The following is a 25039-nucleotide window of genomic DNA, read 5'->3' on the forward strand; positions in this document are numbered from 1 at the left end:
AATGATCTTACAAAATAGCAGGCTAGTCGGGCGGGGTAGTGCACACATTTATTCCCAGCACTCAGGGAGGCAGAGGCTGGCGGATGGCTGGATGGCTGAGTTCGAGGTTAGCCTGGTCTACAAAAATGAACACAGGATAGCCAAGGCTACACAGAGAAACCCTGTTTTGAAAAACCAAACCAAACAACAAAGTAGCAGGTTTCCTTATGATTTTTCATACATACTTAGTTTTGGTTGACCCTTTCCCTCACCCCATGTGTTTATCCCTCATTCTCATTTAGATAATTTCAGCCCCATTATTCCCCCTTCCACTTTCAAATCATGTACCTTCTACTAATTTCACCTCTTTTAAAGCCTCCCTTTTTCAGTCTTGTTGGCCTCTTTCTAGATTTTGGCCTCTACAGGTTCACCCACATACATAATGCATATATAAAAGATTAGAAGCGGGTATCTGCATTTGAAAGGAAACATGGTATTTGTCTTTCTGAGCCTGAGTCACCTTGCTTAATACATACTTTTCATTCCCATGCACTTTCTTGGGAATTTCATCTTAATGACTGAATGAAATTCTTTTGTTTATATGTACCACATTTTTTAATTCATTTATCATTTAGGGTGATTTCGTTCTCTTATTGTGAATAGTGAAGCACACATTTTTGTGATAGCATATGGAGTCCTTTAGTGTGCATGTGGTGGTATAGCTGGATCATTTGGGAATATTTATTTATTTATTTATTTATTTATTTATTTTGAGGCAGGGTTTTCTCTGTGTAGCCTTGGCTGGCCTGGACTCATTTTGCAGACCAGGCTGGCCTCCAACTCACAGAGATCCACCTGCCTTTGCTCCCTGAGTACAGGTGTGTGTGCCACCATGTGGAGCTTCTATTTTCAATTTTTAAGCCACTGATTTTCATAGTGGCTATTCCTGCTTACATTTCCAATAAATACGTATTTTAGAATTTAATTTAAAAAGAGTGTCAAAACATGAAACACTTGGCGGGTAGTGAGATAAGTGGCTGGCTATTATGACATTGGCGTTTTCCTTTGGGATAATTTTATCCTTCTTCATGTTGCTCCATGTATTCTCACCAGGTCAGAACAGATACTTCCCAGTGAAGTGCTCTTACCAAAGCAAGGCCCCTAATTGCATTTTTCTGATAGAACTTATAAGCAGGTGGCTCATGTAAATGTTATTTTCAGTTTTTCTTTTCTGGATTTTTGAGACAGGGTCTCATTCTATAGCCCATGCTGGACTACTACTTATGTTACAGGCTGATCTTGAACATAAGGCTATCCTCTTACGCCAGCTTTTCAAGTGCTGGAATTACAGGACACCAGGGCCAGCTGTGTACTTTTAATTTATTCTTTGTCTTTGCCTTCTCCCTCTCTTCATTTTTGAATTCCTTTTTTTTTTTAGGTTGCAGTTGTTCTGATGGATACTCAGGGAGCATTTGACAGCCAGTCAACTGTGAAAGATTGTGCTACCATCTTTGCTTTAAGCACCATGACTAGTTCTGTTCAGGTAAGACTCCCTTCCTTTTTCCCATTTTCCCCCTTCCCCTCCCTTTTTCCCATCTTCTGGGGATTGAACCTAGGATCTTGACAGTGCTAGGCAACTATTCTATATTGAGCTGTGTAGTCTGTCAGTTTTTTTCTGTTAGTGCAATTCTTGTGACTGTATATGAGTGGGTTTTTGTTTGTTTCTGTTTTTGTTTTGTTTTTCAAGACAGGGTTTCTCTGTGTAGCCTTGCCTGTCCTGGAACTCACTCGGTAGATCAGGCTTGCCTTGAACTCACAGAGATCTGTCTGCTTCTGCCTCCAGAGTGCTGGGATTAAAGGTGTGTGCCACCATCTCCTGGCCATGAGTGTTCTTTTTAGACTTATGTTCTAGTTTGCATTTCTGTGGCTATGATAAAGCACCCTGATTAAAACCAACTTAGGGAAGAAAGGTTTATTTGGCTTACATTTCCAGGTCACGATCCATCATTAAGGGAAGTCAGGGTAGGAACTCTGGCAACAGGGTAGGCAGGAATCTGGAAACAGGACCCATAGAGGAATGCTGCTTACTGGCTTTTTCCTGTTCATGCTTAGCTAGTTTATACATATAAACTATATATATGTATACATATATATGTACATACATACACACATAGAAATGATTTATACATGTATTTATATATCCAGCTTATATGTATAAACTACATATATAGTTTATATGTATAAACTAGCTAAATGTATATAAATAACCCCTAGTTTATATATATGAAATATGTAATATATATATATATATATATATATATATAAACTAGGGATGGTGCCACTTACAGTGGGCTGGACCCTCCCACATTAGTCATCAATCAAGAAAATCTCTTCCTGGCTTAGTAGTTAAGAGCCTTGGCTGCTCCTTGTAGAGGACCTAGGTTTAATTCCCAGCTTCATGGCAGCTTACAACTGTCTTTAACTCCAGTTCTAGATGATCCATGGCACCAGGCAGGTATGTGGTGCACATACCTGTGCATGCAGGCAAAATACCCCATACACAAAAATAAAATAATCATTAAAAAAGAAGTAAAATCTTTTCCCAGTTATAGCCATAAGATAATCTGATTGAGGATATTATTCACTTGAGGTTTTTTATTTTCTTCAGATTTCAGAGTTGTGTCAAGTTGTCAATAAAATTTAACCAATACAAACTACACACTTAACTTAGCTCTTAGAAGCTCAAAAGGAACAACTTTTTTCTATATATATAATTATATACAAAGTATTTCAAGAAAAATCTCAAATCTCTTAAACTGTTTGAAACTTTAAAGAAGGAATGAATTTAGTCTTATGTTCCTAATTTTTTCCAAAAGACAGATAATACTGTTATATCTGTATCTATATCTATATGTAGATATAGGTAGCCCTCATATACTTAAATGCAATTCTTCAATTGTAAAAAGCTTCATCCAGTGCTTTAAGCTTATTTAGGACTTGTTTGAAGTAAGCCAGAGTGCTATCGATCTTGATTTTGTTTTCTAGATTTACAATTTGTCCCAGAACATTCAGGAAGATGATCTTCAGCAGCTCCAGGTAACAAGGAAGGGTAATGGTAATAGTGAGTGAAAAATAAAACATCACATGTTTTCTATCCTATGTGGAATCTAAACATGAAAGCAGAAGGGGGCGGGGCAACCATCTGAGTACAGGAAAGAGACCAGAGAGGAGGAGGGATGGGAGAAAAAGGCAGTGGGATTGTGGGTACTGGGAAGAGAAGCTTAGTCATTGAAGTACCTGCTGTGCAAACATGAGGACCTGAGTTTGAATCTCACATAAAATGAGCAACCAGTTTTTTAATTTTTCAGGTGTTTAAGGATTCTACTGAGAGATTGTTTTACTTCTTGGGCCTCTGCTTCGCCCCTTAACCCCCATCCCATTTTTTTAGCGGGGCAGAAAAGGCCAGAACTGGACACTTGCCCTCTGCTTTTTTTCTTTCCTAGTGTTTGTGACAAGTTCTTTATGCTGTCATATTATTTCATGACCTCTTTTCCCTGTGAATTTGATATTTAACCTTTATTTTTATTATACTTAGTGTGGCTTCATGAAGAAGCAGGCAAATGTATGTGGGAATTCTAATATTAGTGAATTCATCCAGTCATTTAATGGGGCAGATACTATGGCACCAGTACTTTTGCTGTTAGAGATATTAAATGGGAATGGCCCTGCACACTGGTCTGAGTGCGCATAGTAACTAAAAAATGCTCATGGTGATTAAAGGTTACCATGCCTAGCCAAATTAATATTTTTTAAGACTTATTTTACATGTATAAGTGTTAGGCCTGAATGTATGAATATGCCTGGTGTTGGATCCTCTGGAACTGCAGTTTGTGAGCCTCATGTTGGTACTAGGAATTAGATCCAGGTCCCCTGGAAGAACAAGTGCTCTTAATCACTGACACATCTCACGAGCTCCCAAATATTTTACGAAAGAATACCATAAAACTGTTTTAATTAAAGTTGTCCTATACGCCACTAACTCTGCTTTCTTAAAGCTCTTCACAGAATACGGACGTCTGGCAATGGATGAAATTTTTCAAAAACCTTTCCAGGTAAAGCACTATGAATGTCATTCATATCTTTGTTTAGTTCACAGTTTAGCAAATTATAGCCGACGACCCAGATCTGTCTGTTTTTAATATGATCTGTAAGCTACAGTTTTTTTGTTTTTGTGTTTTGAGACTGAGTCTGGTTATATTGCTCAAGCTGGTCTTCTTCACCATGTCCTTGCCCCCTTGGAAAAGTTTAGCAGAAAGTATTACAGTAATAACTATAATTAATCTTGAATATGCATTTATATAGTGTTGTAATTCTGTTCTGCTCTGTCATAATAGACACTGATGTTTTTGGTTCGAGATTGGAGTTTCCCTTATGAATATAACTATGGACTGAAAGGAGGAATGGCATTTTTAGATAAGCGTTTACAGGTAAGTGGGAAATCTGAATAATTTTATAAAGGTAGTAACTTTTTCCTTTGATTTTGAATATTGTGTTTAAAACGTTATTGAAAATGATACTCTGAAAAAAAAAAGAAAATGATACTGTGTTAAATTTGTATAAATATTAGCATAAACCAGTATAATTTTTTGTTTGATGTTTTTTTTTCTTGGTTTTTCAAGACAGGGTTTCTCTGTGTAGTCCTGGCTGTCCTGGACTTGCTTTGTAGAGGCTGGCCTTGAACTCACGGAGATCTGCCTGCCTCTGCCTCCCCCAGTGTTGGGATTACACGCATGTGCCACTGCGCCTGGCGCTCAGCCTTTCTTCAAAAACAAAACAATACAAAAACCCCTTTATGTGTGTGGGTATTTTGCCTACATGTATATCTGTGCAAAACATGCATGCAGTACTCAGAGTCCAGAAGAGGACAAAAACAGATCCCCTGGTACTGGAGTCACAGACGGCTGTGAGCTGCCCTTTGGTGCTGAGAATTGACCCCAGGTCCCTCTAATCTGTCAGTTGGGAAGTCTTCTTTTGTCTTTTTCTAGGGGCTGTGCATAATACCAAATCGTCTGTGGCTGGCAAACTGTTGATTTTCCTTGGCAGGTGAAAGAACATCAACATGAAGAAATTCAGAACGTTCGAAATCATATTCACTCATGTTTCTCCGATGTCACCTGTTTTCTCTTACCACATCCAGGGCTGCAGGTGGCCACAAGCCCTGAATTTGATGGGAAATTGAAAGGTGTGTTACAGTCATTCTATTGTACATGATTTGATCTTTGGAATTCTGTAATGAGCAGTAAGAGTCAATTATGAGTGGATGCTTATGAGAATGAATGTGGTCTCATAGAAAGAAAGTATTAGTCTAGTTCAGATTTTGCTCTGGACTTACTGTGACCATTAGAATTACTTTTGTCTGTTTCACCAACTGAAAATGAGGTGATGTTGTTCTTCAGAGATCTTTCTAAGAAACATATTATAGTTCCCGCTTTATCAGACATCAAAGCCCTAAATAAAGGAAAACTGAAACCTAAGACATCCAATATTTTTCAAGTAAAATTATCTTCCTCAGGAAAAGTACCATGATATGTAGCCAATTTACTGTTTCAATGTATTTATGCTTCTAGCAAAACCTGATGATGGCCAATGGGCCATCATCAGGAAGTGCTGGGTCGATGGCAGGTTAGTGAATCAGAGTTGAGATGCTTGGGTACCATTATCTTATTTTTTTTGTTTATTCCTGGAGGCCTTGAGTCAACTAATTGCTGGCCTGCAATTTATACTTGTTAAACAGTTTATAAACTGTCTGAGCCTCTTACTTTTCTCTGACACACTGATAATAGTAGTTGCCAGCTTTGCAGTCCAGTTGGTTCCCTGTGTTATGCAAAGTGCTTTCATATGAGGCTCACTGTAATTCCATGGAGTTACATTATTTCTTTTATCTCAGCATGAGGAAGCTGGTGAAAATGAGGAAAGTTAAGCAACTCACTCAAAGTGCTCAGCTAAAAGCAATGTGGCAGAGGTTTATATCCGGGTTCTGGTGCCTTAACGCGCACATCATGGAAATACAAGTTCATTGTTGTTTGGAGGAAGTCTTTAGAGAGTATGTACTTGTTGAGCTACCAGGACAACTTGCCTTTTAAAAATAGTCTCAGTAAATATAAAATACATATTATTTAATTTTGTTTGATTTAGTTGATCTAAGAATAATATATTTGTGTAAGTCAAGATATACAGACCTGAGGCTAGAGAGAGAACTCAGTATTTAAGAGGGCTCTTGGGTGCTGTTCCCAGGACCTACATCAAATGGTTCACAACTGTTTGTAACTGCTGTTTCAGGGAATCTGATGCCTCTGGCCTTCCTGAATACGGGCATGAACATATTGCACATATATGTGTACATGCTGCCACATACATAAATTAAAATGGGGACTTTTTTTAGATTTATTCTATGTGTATGAGTGTTTTGCCTGCTTGTATGAATGTATACCACAAGTGTGCCTGGTGCCTGCAGAGCTCAGAAATATGTGCTGGATCCCCTTTAATTGGAGTTACTGATTGTTGTGAGCCTCCATGGGAATGCTGAAACTGACCCTGGATTCTCTGCCAGGCCAAGTATGCCTAACTGCTTAGCTGTCTTCTCTTTTTCCTTAAAGATTTATTTTTTTTACTTAATGTGTATGGGTGTTTTGCTAGGTTATATGTCGGCACCACATATGTGCATTGCCAACAGAGGCCAGAGGAGGGTGTCTGTCTGATCCTCTGGACCTGGAGTTACAGGTAGTTTTGAGCATGCTGGAATTCTCTGAAAGAAGAGTGTTCTTTGTCTGTTTGCTTTTTGTTTGTTTTGTTTTGGAAGATCAGTGCTCTTAACGGCTGAGCCATCTCTCTTATTTCAGTCCCCGCCACCATTTAGTAAATCTTTTTAAAAGATTTAGACCCCTGGTCCAAGTGCTATGAAACATCCTGAACTTGAGAGGAGTATCTTTACCTTCTATTTGACACTTCGGTGACATGTTAAGACATTGGCTGCTTTCCTGAAGGAGACGCTCTGGTATCTTGTATCCCTTGATTGAGAGATTTAAGAATAAGGCCTGGGTTGGCTTAGAACCTGTTACCTGAAGAACGGGGAGAGAATTTTTCAATTAGGGAGGGAGAGAAAGGTAAGTGTATTCACGTGTGTTTGTGAGTAGTGATACGTATTAATTTTCCCCCCCTTTTTTTTTTTTTTTTTTTTTTTTGGAGGGGTAGGATCTCATGTAGCCCAGGCTGCTCTCAAACTCACTTGGTAGCCAAGGGTAACTGAACTTCTGCCTCTACCTCCTGACTGCTGGGATTAAGGTATGTAACACTGTGCCCAGCTGGTAATGTTCTTTCAGGGGTATAACACTTCATTATTCGCTGTTTTTGTTTTTGTTTTTAACCAGATCTAAACTGCTGAATTTTTTGTTTATTTAGCCCTGGCTTACTTGGGAGTTGATATGTAGACCAGGCTGGCTTTGAACTTGGAGCAATTCTTTTCTGTTTCTTCTTTCACTGCTTTCAGTTTGGATATTTTTCAGTAGGCAAGTATAGGGGGATGGATCAAAGTGACTTTTCGTGTCTTTGTCTCATGGGGAGCTCAGGTTACCAGGTATAAGCACAGAAAAGGGCATTCTTTCCTCTCTTAAAGCATTTTCATTTTGATATTTCAAGGCCTTGTGTTTTGAAACTCGATTCATTTTACCATTTTTTATTTAGAAAGTAGGAGTTTAAGCCAGGCATGGTTGTACATGCCTTTAATCCCAGCACTTGGAGAGGCAGAGGCAGGGGGATCTCTGTGAGTTCGAGACTAGCCTGGTCTACAAAGCAAGTCCAGGACAGCCAAGGCTACACAGAGAAACACTGTCTTGAAAAACAATAACAGCAAAGAGTTTTAAAAAGTTGTGTGGCTGCAATTTGAAGGTGTGTTGTTATTGAAATGCATGCTGTTTACATTCCTGTGGTTGCCTTTAACAAGTCACTACAAGCTGGGCAGTTTAAGACAATAGAGATTTATTCCTTTACTGTTCAGGAGGCCAGAAGTTTGAAGTAGTGGCTGGTTCCCCTCCAGGGGCTCTGAGGAAAACCTGTCCCATGTCTCTCTCCTGGCCTCTGGGAAGTGATGGCAATCCTTGGCATTCACTGGCTGTTTCTGTGCCACTTTAATTTCTTTGTTGTCACATGGCTGTTTTCTGGATTTAAGGCCCCTCAGCCTTAAATGTCAATCAGTCGAGTGAGTGACATTTGCTGGGGCAGCTTCCAAATAAGGTCACATTCTGAGGTTACAGATGCATGTGTGTTTATTCCACTGTCCACACATAGTTTACCACATAGCGTACGGATGGTTTAGTCACTAAACAGTAAGTTTGTTGATTAATGCTGTTTATGTTTATAAGATGGAACAAATTCAGGCTAAACAGTCTCTAGTCTCACAACTAGGAACCTTATAGCTGGCCTCTGGAATTCACTTTGTAGAACAGGCTGGCCGTGAACTCACAGAGATATGCCTGCCTCTGTTTCCAGAATGCTGGGATTAAAGGTGTGCACCACCACAAACAGTGTCAAGATAGAACTATAAAATACAATTATCAGATTTAAGTCATGCTTTTTTTTAAAAAAATATGTGAAAAGGCAAGTCCAAAAAGGGCTAGGGACATGTAACTAAGTTATAGGGGCTTCCCTAGCATGTGTGGTCCTCAGCATTGAGCAAAACTCAAAAAGCAACCAAATACCAAACTTGAGTTTGGACCCAGATCCTAATCTCCAAATTTCCAAACTGATGTTATTGAAAATATGTGAACCATTACAATCAGAGAAAATGCAAATATATTAGTATGTTATAGTTTTTGTTTTCCTGAGGCAAGATTTCTCTGGTTGTCCTGGAACTCATTCTGTAGACCAGGCTGGTGGTGAACTCATAGAGATTCGCTTGCCTCTGTCTCCTGAGTGCTGGGATCAAAGATGCATGCCACTACTGCCCAGCTATGTTACAGTTTTTGTGCATAGTAATTTGGTAGTATCAAAATTAAAAATTTTTTTTCTTGGATCTAGTATTCTGTTTTTAGGAGTTTATCCCAAGGAACTTTCCAAATAAGTGGGTAAAAATTGTTCAAAAATATATAGTTGATAGCACTACTATAATAAGGGATAACTTCAAACTAAATGTGTGCTTATAAGGAATTGATTGATTTATGATATGTTAAACAGTATTAAAGTTCAGTCTTTAGCCAGCTGTGTATGTGGTGGTATAAACCTGTAGTTCCAGTACTAGGAAGGCAGAGGTAAGAGTCTCTGACTTTAGGCCACCCTGGACTACATCGGGAGGCCTTGTTTCAAAAAAAAAAAAACAAAAAACAAAAAAGCAATTACTAAAAGAATTAAGTAGATATGCACATCAGAGAAGCCAGGGATAAATTATTAAATGTAAGAAAATTGAAGAATAGCATATGAAATCTGATCCAAAGATAGTAACTTACACTGTATTGTTTGAGATAGGGTCTTGCTTGTCTTGCAGACTTTGCTAACCTCAAACTGGCTGGCTGTCACAGGCTAGCCTTGAACCTGCTCTTCTGTTTTGTTCATCCCAGGGCTAGGATTACAGATTAGTATCGCCATGCCTGCTTTATAAGTTCTTGTAAAAATGAAAACATGTAAAAGTATAATTTTCCTTTTTACCTTAATTTCAAATTTTGTTTGGTTGTTTAAGGAGCTACAGTATAGTCAAGTACTGTATAACTTTTCACTCATCAATAGCCTTTGTACAAAACGACCCCAAAGATTATAGAGTCCACATGTGTAGATTTGTACTTATGTACTAGACAGTGTTTGCACAGTGAGGAACTTAACTGATGACACAGTTTTTATACTTTATCCCTTTTGCTAAGTGATACATGACTATACCTTCAGATTTATAGATGAACATTTTGTAATTTTAGAGACGCTGTTAAGGTTGAAGGGTTTTACATTCTATTTCTGTTTTTTATGATTGTTTTTGGGCATGCCACTACTTGTTTGTTGAGGTGGGAGGACAGCTTTGTGGAGGTGATTGATTCTCTTCCACCCTTTAATGGGATCCAGGAATCAAACTCGGGTCACTAGGCTTTCATAGCACTGAGGCATATTGTGCCTGCTTCTTTTTGGAGACAATGTCTTGCTGTGTCTTCCTTAGACTCAGATGGTAGAAAGAGAGTGACTACCACAAGTTGTCCTCTGACTTCCACACACTGTGGCACATACACACACACTTGCACAAACACAAATTTTAAAAAATTCTCAGTATTAAAAGGTATTCAGTGAAAAAAAATTTTTTTTTTTTTTTGGTAAGGTTCTATAGTTTAACGTACTTGTGTCCAGCACTTTATACTTTTTTCAGTGTACGATTTAAAATACAGTTTCTTTTAGATTTTGTTTTTAAATTTTATGTGTGCGGGCATGCTCTTTACTGCTGAGTCTTCTCCAGCCCTCAAGAATGAGATTAATAATTTGTCCTGGGGCTGGAGCGATGTCTCAAAGATTTAAGAGCACTGGCTGCTCTTCTAGAGTTCTTGAGTTCAATTCCCAGCACCCATCTCTACTGAGATCTGATGCCCTCTTCTGACATGCAGGTGTACATGCAGATAGAGCATTCGATGTAAAAGAAATAAATCTTTAAAAACAATTTGTTTTTTAAAACTTCTTTATTTCTTAAAACTTAATAGGTTCACTTTTTATATTATAGTTAGGTTTATGGATTACTGAAGAGGTTTTCTATTTTAATATGGCAAAATTTTATTTTCATTTGGTAATTGGGAACTCACAAAGATATTAGATTTATATAAATCATACTTTTGGTAATTTAATTCTCCTGTGTCTTCATAGTTGGATTTGTTTATTCTTACTTTGAGGAAAGAACGCCTCTACTTGATGAATACCTGAATCTGCTTTGGAACCTTGTGCAAACTGCAAGGAATATGTCACTTTTTTTTTTTTTTACATAATGGTCTTTGTATCTTGAGGTGGCCTGGGAGGCACTGACAAGATACTTAGTAAATAGCAGGAGGTACAAATGCTTCTACTTTTTGAGTCTTTTTTTTTTTTTTTTTTTTAAGACAATTTATGCAGCCTAGGTTTGTCTCAAAATTCCTATGTATCCCAGGCTGGCCTTGAGCTCCTGATCCTCATGCTACCTCCTCTTGCTCGGATTACATAGTGCTAGAGCTTTCTCTTTTAAGACAAGATCTTGGCAAAAATAAGGCAAATGAGTAAATAGTGGCTTTCTGTTAATTTTAAGGGGTAGTGCATGGGTGCAGCAAAAGCATGGGGTAAGTGGAGAGGCCATTTTGTTTTTGAATACCTTTAATTTTTTAAAAAGTGGTACTTTCTTGGGAGGCAAAAGCAAGAGAATTGATTGCAAATTTGAAACCAGGCCTGGGTATGAAGTCAGGATTCTGTCCCTAAAGCTAAGCCAAACCAAACCATGAAATTTCTTAAAAAGCAGGGGAATAAACCAAATATCCTAGAATTGAAACCAAGGATATTCTGTATATTCTGTTCTGAACTGGAAAGGACTTAAATGTGACAGGAAGGAAGGGCACAAATATAAGTGCATTAGGATATCAGTCTGTCAGCAGCCTGGCCACGGCCAGAAGATAGCAAACATAATTCTCACCCCTTTCTGCAAGGGTTTTGTTTTGTGCTCATTTTAGCTTCTTGTTTCTTTCTTTATGATCCTATATATAGATATTGCTAGTGAATTCAAAGAGCAGTTGCAGGCTCTGATACCATATGTACTAAACCCATCTAAGTTAATGGAAAAGGAAATCAATGGTTCAAAAGTCACCTGCCGGGGACTGCTGGAATATTTTAAGGTAAATACAAGTTTTAGTTCTAAACTTTGTTTTTTGTAAACTTGATTTTTAATACTAGTTTTCTGGGGGAATGGTCAGAGGCATTTTATGACCTTAGTGTCCTTCCAGAAGCGGGCCACTGGGTGGCAGTATGGACATAAGAACCAAATGATGTTCTTTGCATTCTCTTAGAGTAGTCATTACTGTGTCTTCAAGGAAGATGGTGTGGACAGGAGGTGGTTAGGAGATTGCTGTGAGTAGGAGACACACGTAAATGAGACTCAACTATCTCCGGGTGGATGGTCTCTTCCCACAGGTCGGGTGAGACCATTGTGCATGGGGGCCTGACTGGAATCCCAGCCTTAGTAGGCTTGTGCTGCTTGAGAATATTTTTAGATAACTAAAAATGCTAACATGCATTCAGGGGTGTGTGGTGCTTCTGCTAATTCTTGGTAGTTGATCTAAGATTTTAGGAAAGTGCAGTTGTGTGGTCTCACTTTTAAAATATGAGCAAAATATTTTAGAATTATAGTTTTGTGATTGTTTCTATGTTTTTATTTTAAGGCATATATAAAAATTTACCAAGGAGAAGATCTGCCTCACCCAAAATCCATGCTTCAGGTAATAAGGTCTTTGGTATTCTAGGTTACATTTTTCAGTTGCTGGAATTATTCCTGATATGATAGAACTGAGTCCTGAAGAGGAGAGCAAGACCACTCTCCTTTTTTTTTTTTTTTTTAATAGCCTTACCTGACCTTTAAGAGCACATTTTACAGCAAGTGTGGATGCCCTCTGTTTCTTCTATGTTCTCTGTAGGACAGTTAATGCCTTTGGGGTGTTTCTCCTAACAGGGCACACTTGGGAAACACTGCTTTGTTAGACACAGCTGAAGCATAGCTTCGGTGTTAGACAAGCCACTTCCAGTCGTTGGTGTTTCAGTAGATTATTGTCCTTAGGATTCTCTGGTCATTTGGTTAGAAAAAGCTTCTCATTTTCATGTGCTGAATATGTAGGTATTTATTGCTAAATATTGACTTATTTAATTGCAGAATATTTTCACAAAATAATTGCTGGATTTTGTGACTGATGGTATAGTGAATTTTTTCTCCTTGTTTTTTGTTTTTTCTTTTTTTGAGTCAGTGGGATTGAACTCAGGTGCCTTACATCTATCTATTAGCTTAGATAAGTGCTCTACTGCAGAGCTTCATCTACAGTTCAAAGGATGCACCTGTTAAGTTTGAAATTGAAGTAAAGGAAATTATATTTTTTTGAGTTTTAGAGGTTTGGTTTGTAAAATTCTTAAATGTCAGAATAGACATTTTGGCCCCAAAATTGGCCAAAGTAGGTATTTTATTAGTTGACTTATATGGAAACATAAAAAATAACAGAAGGTTAATAAAAAGGAAGAATGGGAATAGGAAGAGAGATACTTTGGCTTGGTTTCCTGGAAAATGTTACAAGACATATTTATAGTTTACACTTTTGTTTCTTAAAAGGCCACTGCTGAAGCCAACAATTTGGCAGCTGCAGCCTCTGCCAAAGATATTTATTACAACAACATGGAGGAGGTATGTAGGAAACACCTTATTCTGGAGTGTCTTATTTCCTGAGCATTGCTTCTGACTTCAAAGGCCCAAATTTGATTCCCCTCAATGTATCCTTTTTTTGTTTTAGACAGGGTTTTATGTTATATAATAGTCTGAAAATCACTGTGTAATGGAGGGTGGTCTTGAAATGTCTGATTGTGCTGCCTCTACCTCACTAATGCTGTAGCATAGGAATGTGCTTTAAAGGCTTGTTTTCACTTATGACTTCTTGTGTATGTGTGCCACATATCTGCATGTTCACTGAGGCCAGAAAAGGGCACTGGACCCTCTGAAGCTAGAGTTCCATGTGGGTTGTGAATGGCCTAGCATGAGTGTTGGAAATTCCATCTGGTTGTCTGGAAAAGCTGGAAGTCTTCCGTTAGCTCCTGAGCTGTTTCTCCAGTCCTTGCTTATTGTACCTTAAGATGATGAGATACAAAGCTATCTTTCAGGTCACCCTAATGATTGGGATGTTCTAATTATTTTTTAATTTTTCTTTTCTTTTGAAACTGAAAGTCTATGTAAAATAGGGATTTTCTAGTTATTTTTATTTTTTTGAGACAGTGTCTTGATATATAGTCCAGGTTGGTCTCAGATTATGGCAGTACTTTGTGTGCTGCTATGTCTGTTGTTTCTTTTCTTTTAAGATTTATTATTCATGTGTATATCTCTGTACCTGTAGGTACCTGAGTACACCAGAGGTGGATATTAGATCCCCTGGAACTCTAGTTACAGGAGGTTGTGAGCTTCCTGATATAGGTGCTGGGAACTGAACTCTGGTCCTCTGCAAGAGGAGCAAGTGTTTTTAATTGCTGAGCCATGTCTCCAGCATTCCAGCGTCTAGTTATTAACCATTTTTTTTTTTTACCAAGCTCCTAATTACTTATTATATTTTTATTCAGGGGCTTGCTATGTAGCCCTGGTTGGCCCAGAATTTGTGATATAGATCAGCTCCACCTCAAACATAGATGGTTCTCTTGCCTCTGCCTCCTTAGTTCTGGGATTATATAGGCATATGCTAGTATGTCTGGCTTTGGCCTTGGCTATTTGTCTTTTCTGACTTTGTATTGAAGCAGGATCTTATGTAGCATACGTGGGCCTCAAACTCCTTATGTACCTAAGGGTGACCTTGAACTTTCTGATCCCCCTTAACCACTGCTGGAGTGTTGGGATTACAGGTGTGCACTGCCATACTGATTTATATGATATTGGGGTTGAACCTAGGGCTCTGTGTATACTAGGCAAGTGCTCTACCATATGGGTTATAGCCTCAGTCTCCCTTGAATATTTTCTGAAGTTAATTTCTAACCTTTTTTTCTAAGCTCTTAAGAACATTCTAATCTTGACTGTGTCTTTTTACTTGTTTTATTTGGCATATACAAGAATTTTCAGCATGTGTTTTGTCATTTTTAGGTTTGTGGGGGAGAGAAACCTTATTTGTCTCCAGATATTTTAGAAGAGAAGCACCAAGAATTCAAACAAGTTGCTCTGGACCACTTCAAGAAGACCAAAAAGATGGGTGGGAAGGATTTCAGCTTCCGTTACCAGCAGGAGCTGGAAGAGGAGATCAAAGAACTGTATGAGAACTTCTGCAAGCACAATGGCAGCAAGAATGTCTTCAGCACCTTCCGAACCCCCGCAGTTCTATTCACAGGCATAGCAGCATTGTACATAGCCTCAGGTTTTACTGGCTTCATTGGGCTTGAGGTTGTGGCCCAGCTGTTCAACTGTATGGTTGGACTGCTGTTGATAGCACTCCTTACGTGGGGGTACATCCGGTATTCTGGTCAGTATCGTGAGCTGGGTGGAGCTATTGACTCCGGTGCAGCGTATGTGTTAGAGCAGGTGAGTGGTGCTGGCTGAGGGTCTCTGGTGACTATAAAGTTTGAAAGAATTTCATAGTGAAAAAAGCCCATTTTCTGATGGGCTTTACATTTTACTTTTTTAGTATATTAATATTTAGTCCTGATATATTGTTTCAATGCTTAAAATGGCCCTTTAATGCAAAAAAGGGGCTTTGAGCTACTGTTTGTGCCAGGGCAGTTTATTTTTATTTTTTTGAGACAGGGTTTCTCTGTATAGCCTTGACTGTCCTGGACTCGCTTTGTAACCAGGCTGGCCTCATACTTCCCAAATTCTGTTATTACAGGCCACTGTGCCTGGGGGTCAGTTTTATTTTTAGTGTGTGTGAGTGCCTTGCGTGCATATATGTCTGTGCACCATCTGTATCTAGTGCTCTCAGAGGCTAGAAGAGGTGGATCCCCTGGAACTGGAGTTATAGATGATTGTGAGCATGGGGCAGCCCTAATTATGTGCTCTTCAGATCTAATTCCTATATGATACTTTCCATTTCTGATGAATTCGCTTCACTGATAAAATAGGAGCTTAACAGTGTTATATTTTGAATCCTATTGGGTTCAATCCTATTGCCTTCATTTGTTTGTTAAATTTTTAGACACATTTTATTTATTTATTTATTTATTTATCTATTTATGTATTTACCTGTTCATTTATTTATTCAGATCAGCCTGCCTCCTGGAGCTCTAGGAATAAAGACATGTGCCACTGTGCCTGGCTGCTAAATTAATTTTTTTTTTGTTAACATATACAAAATAATGGATTTCTTTTTGACATCTTCAGACATATCTTTTTTTGTTTGTTTGTTTGTTTTATTTTTGAGATAGGGTTTCTTTGTATGCCTTTGGCTGCCCTGGACTTGCTTTGTAGATCAGGCTTGCCTGGAACTCACAGAGATCTACCTACCTCTGCCTCTCTGAGTGCTGGGATCACAGGCGTGCGCCGCCGCCACCACCACCACCACTTGGCCATATCTTCATTAATATCTTCGAAGTGCAAATAGTTTTTGAGATTGACATGATCTCTAGGGTTTTTAATTTAAATTTGTTACTATTGTATGTGTTGTGTTGTATATAATATGTGAATGTGGGCATAGGGGATCCAGAGCATAGGATGTGGAGGTCACAGGACAATTTTGTTAAGTGAGTTTTCCCCATTCACTTTATGTGGGATCTGGGAATTGGACTCACATCATTAGGGTTGAGCAGCAGGTATTTAGCCAATGAGCCATTTTACTAGCCCATTTAGGTTTTTTGTTTGTTTGAGTCTCATGTTGCTGAGGCTGGTTTCAGACTTCATATGTAGAAGAGATGAATTTGGACTCTCGAACTCCTGACTGTGTTTCTTCTAAAGAGCTTTAAAGTGCTACAAGTGCTGGGGGTATAGGCATATACTATATTCTACACCTGACTGAGCTCCAGTTTCCATATTTTATTTTTTGAGACATGATTTAGGCTAGCCTGGGACTCACTGTGTAATGCAGAATAGTCTCAAACATACATAATCTTTCTACCTCAGCCTCCTGAGTGCTGAGAGTGCAGGTGTTCACCACTACAACTGGTCATTTTTAATGTTTTTAGGACTAGTTTGTTTCTTTTCCTGTGACATAAACAGATCGGCTAGGTCAACAGTATGAAGCCAGGGGAGCCTTCTCCTCCTTGGCAGTGGAGCAGATGCCCCACTGACTCTCAGGGGTCAGCTATGGCCATGGTTTCCTCTTACTACTGTTATCTCAGTCCCTCTGCTGTCTCAGCATGCTGCTGATGAGGAAAGATATTTGAAAGTTATCACCAAGGACCTAGTTTTTTTCACGTTGTGTTGTAACTTATTAACTAATACATTGAATAAATGGACTCTTGCAGGCTTCTTGTCATATTGGTAATTCTACTCAGGCTGCAGTAAGGGATGCCGTCGTTGGAAGACCACCTGTTGATAAAAAGGCACAATAGCATCTTAATGGGAAGACCCAGAAAGAGCCAAGTCAGTCCCCGGATTTCTGCTAATGCCATCATGGATGGGCCCAGTTCCAGAGGAATGGCAGATCTGAGACCATCCTGGAAGATCTGAGATAGGGCACTGTAATAAAAGAACTGACCTCTCCAATGGTTTCCAATTCCACTTGTCTTGGAAGCAGTTCTTTTTCTTGCTGTTACAGACCCAAGGCTACTCTTTTCTCTGTTCTATGCTTTTGCACTTTAAGGGGTGGGGGTGGGGGCTAAAAGGAAAATACAGAACTGCAGCTTTTAAGTCTTTGATATGCCACATAGTGCCTTTTAAGATCAGTCCATGCCTCTGCTGCCGTGAAGACTGAGGAATGGAGGACAACCTCATGAAATGTGGTTTTGGATCAAGTTTTCTTTGAGATTTTGTATTTTAGTTATTTTGTACCTTTGAAGATTTTTTTTTAAAGTTTATACAGCTTGAAAAAGGCTCAGCACTAAAGAACAATTGAAATGATATTTAGTACACTTAAATTTTGTTTCCTACAGTACTGATGATTGAACCTGTTGCCTGACTGTGCTAGGTAATTGCTTCACCCTGGAGCTGTCCCCCAGCTTGCTTGACTATGCAGACTCAGATCTTGAAATTACTCTGTTCCCAGGTAGCTATGTGCTTTCCGTATTCCTTCTCCCTCCTTAACTTCTTGAGTAGTTTGACTATAGACATGTGCTACCATTCTTGCTTCAAAAACCATATTTTATGAATTCTCTTTGCTATGCAGCATGGAAAAAAGTAAATCATTTAATAATCTATGTTTTAGAATATAAGGTCTTTCACCATGTAGGCTGGCAGTTTTGTTGAATTTGTTTTTTTATTTTTATTCCTATAGCTTCTTTCTAGAAGAGAGGCAAATAAATGGTCCTTAAAAAGTCAGTGGTTCATAATGAAAGGGCTGAGATAGCTCTTCAAGGTAAAATTGTAGTTTGAATGAACCATGTGACCTCTGATAAGTCACTTGAACTTAAGTCTTGGTTAGATTCACTGTACATTACGTATGTATATGTGTCATTCTCAGAAATAGTCATTTTCAACACAGAAAAGGCATTACCAAATATTGCCCCTTTTAATGTTCAATTTCATTTTGCTTAGTGATAATACCAAATAATTTGATCTAAAGTCTTTACCCAAACTGTTTTTTGTGTATGTCTCACTTTGTTGCCATGGCTGGCCTGGAACTCTGGATATAGTCCAGGCTAGCCTTGAAGTCATAGAGATCCTTGTGCCTTTGTGTGCCACTATGCCTGGCCCCACCTGCTTTTTATTCTATGTACTGTCTAATGTTCATAATATCACAGCTAAACTGTTACTTTTATTTAGTATACTTCCCCCCTTTTTCCCTATCGACTAAGGAAGGGTACTCAGTCTAGCTGAACTATTTAAAATACCTCTTTAGCTGGGTGTGATGATGCATAACTGCAGTCCCCGAACTTGGGAGGCTGAGGCAGGGGGATGATCTCTGAGTTTGAGGCCAGCCTTGTTTACAGAGTGAATTCCAGAACAGCCAGGGCTACAGGGCTGCACATAGAAACTCTCAAAAAACAAATTCCCTCATGATTTTGGTTAGACTAGCAATTTTAAAATAACTGGCTTAGAAAGGACAGTTGATTCTAAAATTTCTTTTTTTACATTTATCTTGATTATGTGATAAAAGTTTCATCTTTTAGTTGCTTTTTTTTTACTTTGTAATGGTGAATTAATTGTGGTTTAACTTTCTTAAAACATGCCTGCAGGTATAGAAACCTTAATTTTTGAGATAATTTGAAATTTTGTTGTGGGAAGGAGATACAAGGGTTTTGGAAAACCTATTACAAATTTTATGTACACGAAATGTGAATGGAAAGTAGAAAAAAAGGAAGTCTTGCATTTGATTTCTTAATCAGAATTTTCTTTTTTTTTTTTCAGAATTTTCTTTTTACTGTTTTCCAATCAAGCACTTAGCAATTCTGAATTAATATTAAGCGTTTTACATATTTTCATACAGTCTTGTCCTGAAATTCTTTGTAATTTTTTTCTTTTGCTGTGACATTTGGGAACAATTTTAGTTTGCTTTTAAACTGTTCACTCCTTGTGAGTGATGGCTGATAGTGTTAGGGCTTGGAAGCTCACTCCTGAAGTGCAGTTTTCAGGTGATGTTCCCTACCTGAAAGCTTGTACTGAGTGATGGGCTCCTGATAATGAGATAAGGTCAGAGAGGGTTTTAGGGACAGAGTCTTATTATGTAGTCTAGATTCGCCTATAACTTGCTTTATAGTTTAGACTGGCCTTGAACTTGAGGCTCTGTTGCCTCAGCATCCCCAAGTGCTGAGCTTGTAGTATGTGTCCCCATTCCCACCCCTGGTTCCATTCTTAATGGTAAGAAAGGATGATGAGGGTAAATTTTGCTGTATTATTTCAGTGTTACATATGTGTATGTGCTTAAAGTGAGTGTTCTATTTATCTTATTCTGCTTCTGGAACATACTTATAATTTTTCTTTGCAGGCTCTTAGGAGTTTTCCTTGGCCTCTTTTCTAACTTTAATTGTTGATTTTCTGTCACAGTTGTCAGTACAAAACCCCTTTTTCTGACTGGCTAAAAATAATCCTGAGGAGATTCATAACTGGTTGAATGCATCTGTTAACACTTTCAGCCTTTTCTTTGTGGGTCAGGGACATGGTGAAGGAATCAGATCAGTGTCCCTCAGGCTTTTTGTGTAGTCAGTGTTGATTTGTGCACTCCTGTCAATATGTGGAGCACATTCCTGTGTACTTAATGGAGATTTCGAAAACATTCCTTTAAAAGTAACTCACTTTAGGAGAAGATAGTCTTGTCTTTGTCTTGGGGTGATGGGGATGGAATCCCATGGCTGTGTGTATGCCAGGCTTTGCTGTATCCACCAGGTTAAAGGATAGACTCACAACTTTGATTCTTTCTCTGGGAAGTCTTTTGTGATTTATCACTTGCTGATAAGTTTTACACCCTTTTGCAGAATACTAAAAATCTGTCTCATGGATGCTTGTGACTTTTCTCATTTCTTTCCCTCTCTTTTCCTTTTTCTGTGCAGCCCCAGCCAGAGGTTTTTCTTTGATACCTGCTCTGTACTGGGTCGGGTCACTGTGGATGTTTGTGCTTGATTTGCTTTCTCTCTCACTCAAGGCAGACAGCACATAGGCACAAGCACTATGTTTTTTTTGCAGATCTTTAGTCACACACAGTGATACCTGGGATAGGTGAGGGAGACAGAAATTCAGTAGGTTAATATCAGCCCAAGCAAAGGCAAAAAAAAAATTTTTTTTTTTTTCAAAAAGTGTCATGGAAATATCAAAGACCTCTTTTGTTTGTGTAGATGTTTTGGAATGTAATAATTGAATATGATTTGATTTTTCTGTCAGGTGGCCAACATCTCTGCATTCTTCTACCTAGCATATGGAGCTGATATGTTCTTTTGTCAGGAATGAGGCCATAAGCAAGCCTTATTTAGCAAAGTGCAAAATATTCCTTGTTTCAGGTGGCCTGTTGTAGTGGTTACAGTTGTTTTTGCCAGGAGCTGCACTGTAGCTCTATCTTGGATACTAGATCTCATCTATGTTTTAATGCTTTAATCTATGGGGTGTATTAAAAGGAAATCAGACTTTGCTTTGTGTCTAGGGATTGGTGCAGTGGTTTTGTACTTGTAGCCCGGAGAATCATCATTTACAAACATCAGTAGGTGATGGTTGGGTAGGGGTGGGGATGAATGGATGAGAATGAACTGATCCATGGATTGGGAGTACCCAGACAGGAAGTGCGCTTCAACATTTCTAGCAGCTTTACCTGAGGTCTGCTGCCTGGTTTCTTCACCTAAGAGTTTAGAATTGTTAGGGTACCCTAATTCAGAGGATTGTCCAAGCTTTTTAAAGCTGTAATAGTGCCTTCTCTTATACACCTGCCCTTAAACACAGGTTTTTGGGCTTTTTTTTAATTTCTTAATTTTGATAGTGTACCCTCACACACTCTGAAAAAGCCAAATTGAGCACTGTGACTTGAATCCCTAATCTTTTGTTGTTGTTTTGTTTTGAGAAAGGGTTTTATTGTATAATCCTGCCTGTTCTGGAACTCACTATTTAGACCAAGCTGGCCTTAAGCTCACAGAGACCAACCTGTCTCCTTGCGAATCCCAAAATCTTTTACACACAGAAATCCCTAAGGTATTAATACAGGTAAAGAAAAGGATGGAATCATAAGTATGAAAGTAGTCAGCTATGTACCATAATAGGAGCATTATAAGATATCTCTATCAACAAAAAGGTTTTCCTGTGGAAAAGAATTGCAAGTGCCAGAGCTGAAGTTTAATGTAATGTTCAAGGGAAGGTCACATTGTTGCCCAAACCTTTTAGTTCAGGTAATTAAAGTTGTGATGGACTTAAGCCTTAAAAAGAGTTAAATCTAGAACATGAGTTCTGAATTTATTTTAAAAAATGATTTAAGTACTTTCTGCTAGATTCTTAACTTGAATGGCTTTAAAGCAATGTTTTTAAAAGCACAATGAGAAGCAATGATGCTGTTCTGTGTTAAAGGCTCGTTTCTGTTTCACTTTTGGGTTGTACAGTTAATGGATTAAAGATCACAACACCATGCCACTTGTGTTTGTTGTTACTGTTCTTGTAGAAGGACCTGTAGAACAGAGTGGGGCTTGGCAAGGGGAGTTGGTGACCTGGTCAGAGGTTGGGGCAGTGACAGGTCAGCTCACTTTGCCCTCCACAGTGACACTGAGCTGGTTAGCAGTAAGCTGGGTAAGTCTGTTGTCCAGCTGCCCAGAAGCAGTGTGTAGTCATGAGATTTGAGGTATCTTCCCATTTGTAACACTTGTAGTTGGCTACTTGGAGCCAAAGCCAATTGTTAAGAGTCTCTCGAAGAGTGGGGAGGATAGAGAGAGAGCTATGCTGAAAGATTTCCTCTCCACAGGTGACCAGGAAGCCAGTGGGCAAGTGGCACCAAGTTTTTCCAATCCTGAGAACTGGGAAAGGTTTGAGTTTTTTTTTTTTTTTTTTTTTTTAAAGAGTCTCACTATGCAGCCTTGTTATTGTGTAGCCTTGGCTGGCCTGGATCTCACTATATAGTTCAGCCTGGTTTTGAACTCACAGAGATGTACCAGCCTCTGCCTAAAGAGTACTGGGATTGGAGTATGCCACTACACTGGGCTTTTTTTTTTTTTGAGACAAAAATCTCATGTTGCCTGTCAGAACACAGTCATGATGCAGAGTGAACCAGGCCTTGGGGAATTGTGAGAGAGGCTCCAGTAAAAAAGGAGGACCTTTTATCTCAGCTGTATTTTGTTCCCTGGATTGTTCTCAGACATGATTTCATGGTTCTTGGGACATACATTTGCAATCAATTTATAAGACATTCTTGTTGGATGTTGGGACATAGCTATAGAACCCAGTTTGGTGAAAGGATATGCTGAGTGCTGTCCTCAGTGTACTCTGAATCTGCATATGGCCTTCTGCTTTGCTTTCGTGCTTTCCCAGGTATAATCTATAGCACATAGATTGGTACATAAAGTACATTGGATTGGTCTGTCCTAAAAAAGTTCTGGGAAAAGGCTGCTCTGTTAATATTTAATAAGTATTTACTGGTGTTTATTTACATGTTTTTTTCTGAACTCAACCTGCTTTGGATCATTGTATTTATTGTTACATTGGTATATAAAAACACACTGAAACTGAATTAAAGTCTGCAGCATTAAACTGTAGTCTTCTCCAATCTTTAAGGTTATCAAATCCCAGGTCTCACAGATTTGCACAGGTCGACAAAGGTCAACAGCTGTTCAGATTGGCCCCAAACTCACTATCTGAGGATACCCTTGATTCTGCTTCTACCTGCCTTGTCTGGGATTATAGGACTAAGTTGGACCAAGTTCATGTGGTGCTGGAAATGGAATCAGAATGTCATATGGTCTAGAAAAGTACTCTTGTTCAGGGCAAGACAGTACAGAGGTCCCTCCATTTTATTTTTTTCCTGAGGCTATTTTGTATGTTTAGCTAGAATTTTATCTTGGTGGAGAGAGAGAGAGTCCATGGGATAGCACCTAACTATTCTAGGAACCTGAGGTCTAGATGCCCCAACTAACTTAGCTTCCATTAAACTGTTGTGAACCCTCCTCTAGCTAACCACTTATCTTAGCTTTTGTTGAACTGCCTGCTTGGGCAAAACCTCCCTGTGCAGCTGCTGAGGGAGATATCAGGATGTGGCAGAAAGCCCTCCTGCCACCTGAGTTAGCTTGAATAGCTAACAAAATAGGCTATAAACTTTGATCATTTCTGACGGACTTCACATATATATCATTGTTGTTTTTTCTTTTTTGCCTTTAACCTCCCCCCTTTGCTCTAAATGCAAGTGTAGCCTATATTTGGGTCCTAAGTAGCCCCTATGGGATGGAATAAATATTTTCAGTTATATTAAGTGTTACAGTTAGATGGGAAAGGTTTTCCTGGTAGTCTGGAGCCAAGGAATACAACAAAGTCACACTGCGCAACAAACTTCATACAAGAGATCTATTGGGCGGGAAAAACTCAAGAGGGTGTCTGCCTGTTCCTGAGAAGCAGCAAAGAACTGAGTAGAACATAGGAGTTACATAGGGGTTTTCTTTGTGTGTTTGTATGTGCAGAGCTTTCCATGGTGGCTTGATCTTGGGGCAAGATGGGATTCCCCCTACCCCCACCCTCTGCTGAGCCTGGACACTCCTGCCTCAGGGCTGGGAACCAAAGTTAGGGCACTTAGAGAAGTCTGGGAGGCAGGCCCTAAATTTTGGAGCTCCTCTGGTTGGGGCCATCCCTGTGGAACTCCTACTGGAGCTCTGAGGGTATGTTGAACTAGCAGGCCCCAAGGGGTCAGGCCCAGCAGCCAGCCTAGTAGGCTAGGAATCTGATGGAGACTAGTGGCCAGAGGTCTTCAGGCATGCAAGGCTTATGATGAGTCTGTCAGCGTGGCAGGGAAAGCCCTCCTGCCACCCGAGTTAGCTTGAATAGCTAACAAATAGGCTATAAACTTTGATCATTTCTGACGGATTTCCCATATATATTGGAGGCCCCAACAAGATCTCCAGAGACTGAATCCTGATACTTTGGGGCCTCAGGATCCCAAGAACAATGGAGAATGCGGCAGCTGGAGTGGAGTTCTAGGAGGTGTGCAACATATGCTGAGTGTTCTGCAGACACCCTGATATGCCCTTCCCCCATAAAAAAAAAAGGTAAATAGAAATTCATCTGGTCTGAAAACCTCAGGAGGTAAGTGTGGTTTGTAGGTGGTGCCATCTGGTTCGGACACAAAAAGGGGAGGTCAGACACCATCAGAGATGATGTGTTTGGGATTGGAGTGAGGTGTGAGACATTGCCTATGAATGTGTGGTGGCCACCCCTGTTTGTTTACTATGTGTCTGTGTCTCCTTGTATGTTCCTGTCAGTTCTGATAGTTGGAGGAACATCTAAAATGGAAGGAGTGAACTATCCTGAGAATGCGGCTCCTGCTACCCTTAAGGTAGCACAGGCAGGCTGACGGTGGGGGTCGGTGTGTGCCCACCTGCACTGTGCTGCCTCATCCTGGGGGGCAATTGCAGCTGGGTGCTGTTGACTGGCATCTCTTGTAGGTAACCACCATCTTCCCTGTAATAACCGATAGCTCTTTCTGGTGCCAGAGCTCTTTCCTTGGCTTAAGACCCATGTCCATTTTGTTGGAGAGCTATCCTTTTGACTCAGCCAGGTTGTCAAGAGAAACCAAATCTGCTTGGTTCTCTCAGCTTCTGTCCAAGGAAATTG

General features: G+C 39.4%; 1 protein-coding gene across 2 annotated transcripts in view; it reads left to right on the forward strand.

The window, feature by feature from the left end:
* Positions 1 to 22972, forward strand: part of Atl3 (atlastin GTPase 3) — a 41226-nt gene extending 18254 nt beyond the window's left edge. For both annotated transcript variants that reach the window (XM_060385893.1, XM_021642250.2), the window contains exons 4-13: positions 1418 to 1522; positions 3025 to 3075; positions 4035 to 4091; positions 4374 to 4466; positions 5083 to 5221; positions 11719 to 11846; positions 12390 to 12446; positions 13322 to 13393; positions 14825 to 15256; positions 17131 to 22972. In XM_060385893.1, the coding sequence (XP_060241876.1) occupies positions 1418 to 1522; positions 3025 to 3075; positions 4035 to 4091; positions 4374 to 4466; positions 5083 to 5221; positions 11719 to 11846; positions 12390 to 12446; positions 13322 to 13393; positions 14825 to 15256; positions 17131 to 17217 (1221 nt within the window). In that variant the 3' untranslated portion in view covers positions 17218 to 22972. The remainder of the gene's footprint in view (positions 1 to 1417; positions 1523 to 3024; positions 3076 to 4034; positions 4092 to 4373; positions 4467 to 5082; positions 5222 to 11718; positions 11847 to 12389; positions 12447 to 13321; positions 13394 to 14824; positions 15257 to 17130) is intronic.
* The last annotated feature ends 2067 nt before the right edge of the window (positions 22973 to 25039 follow it).

The sequence above is a fragment of the Meriones unguiculatus genome, chromosome 1, assembly GCF_030254825.1.
Source record: "Meriones unguiculatus strain TT.TT164.6M chromosome 1, Bangor_MerUng_6.1, whole genome shotgun sequence".
Taxonomy (NCBI): Eukaryota; Metazoa; Chordata; class Mammalia; order Rodentia; family Muridae; genus Meriones; species Meriones unguiculatus.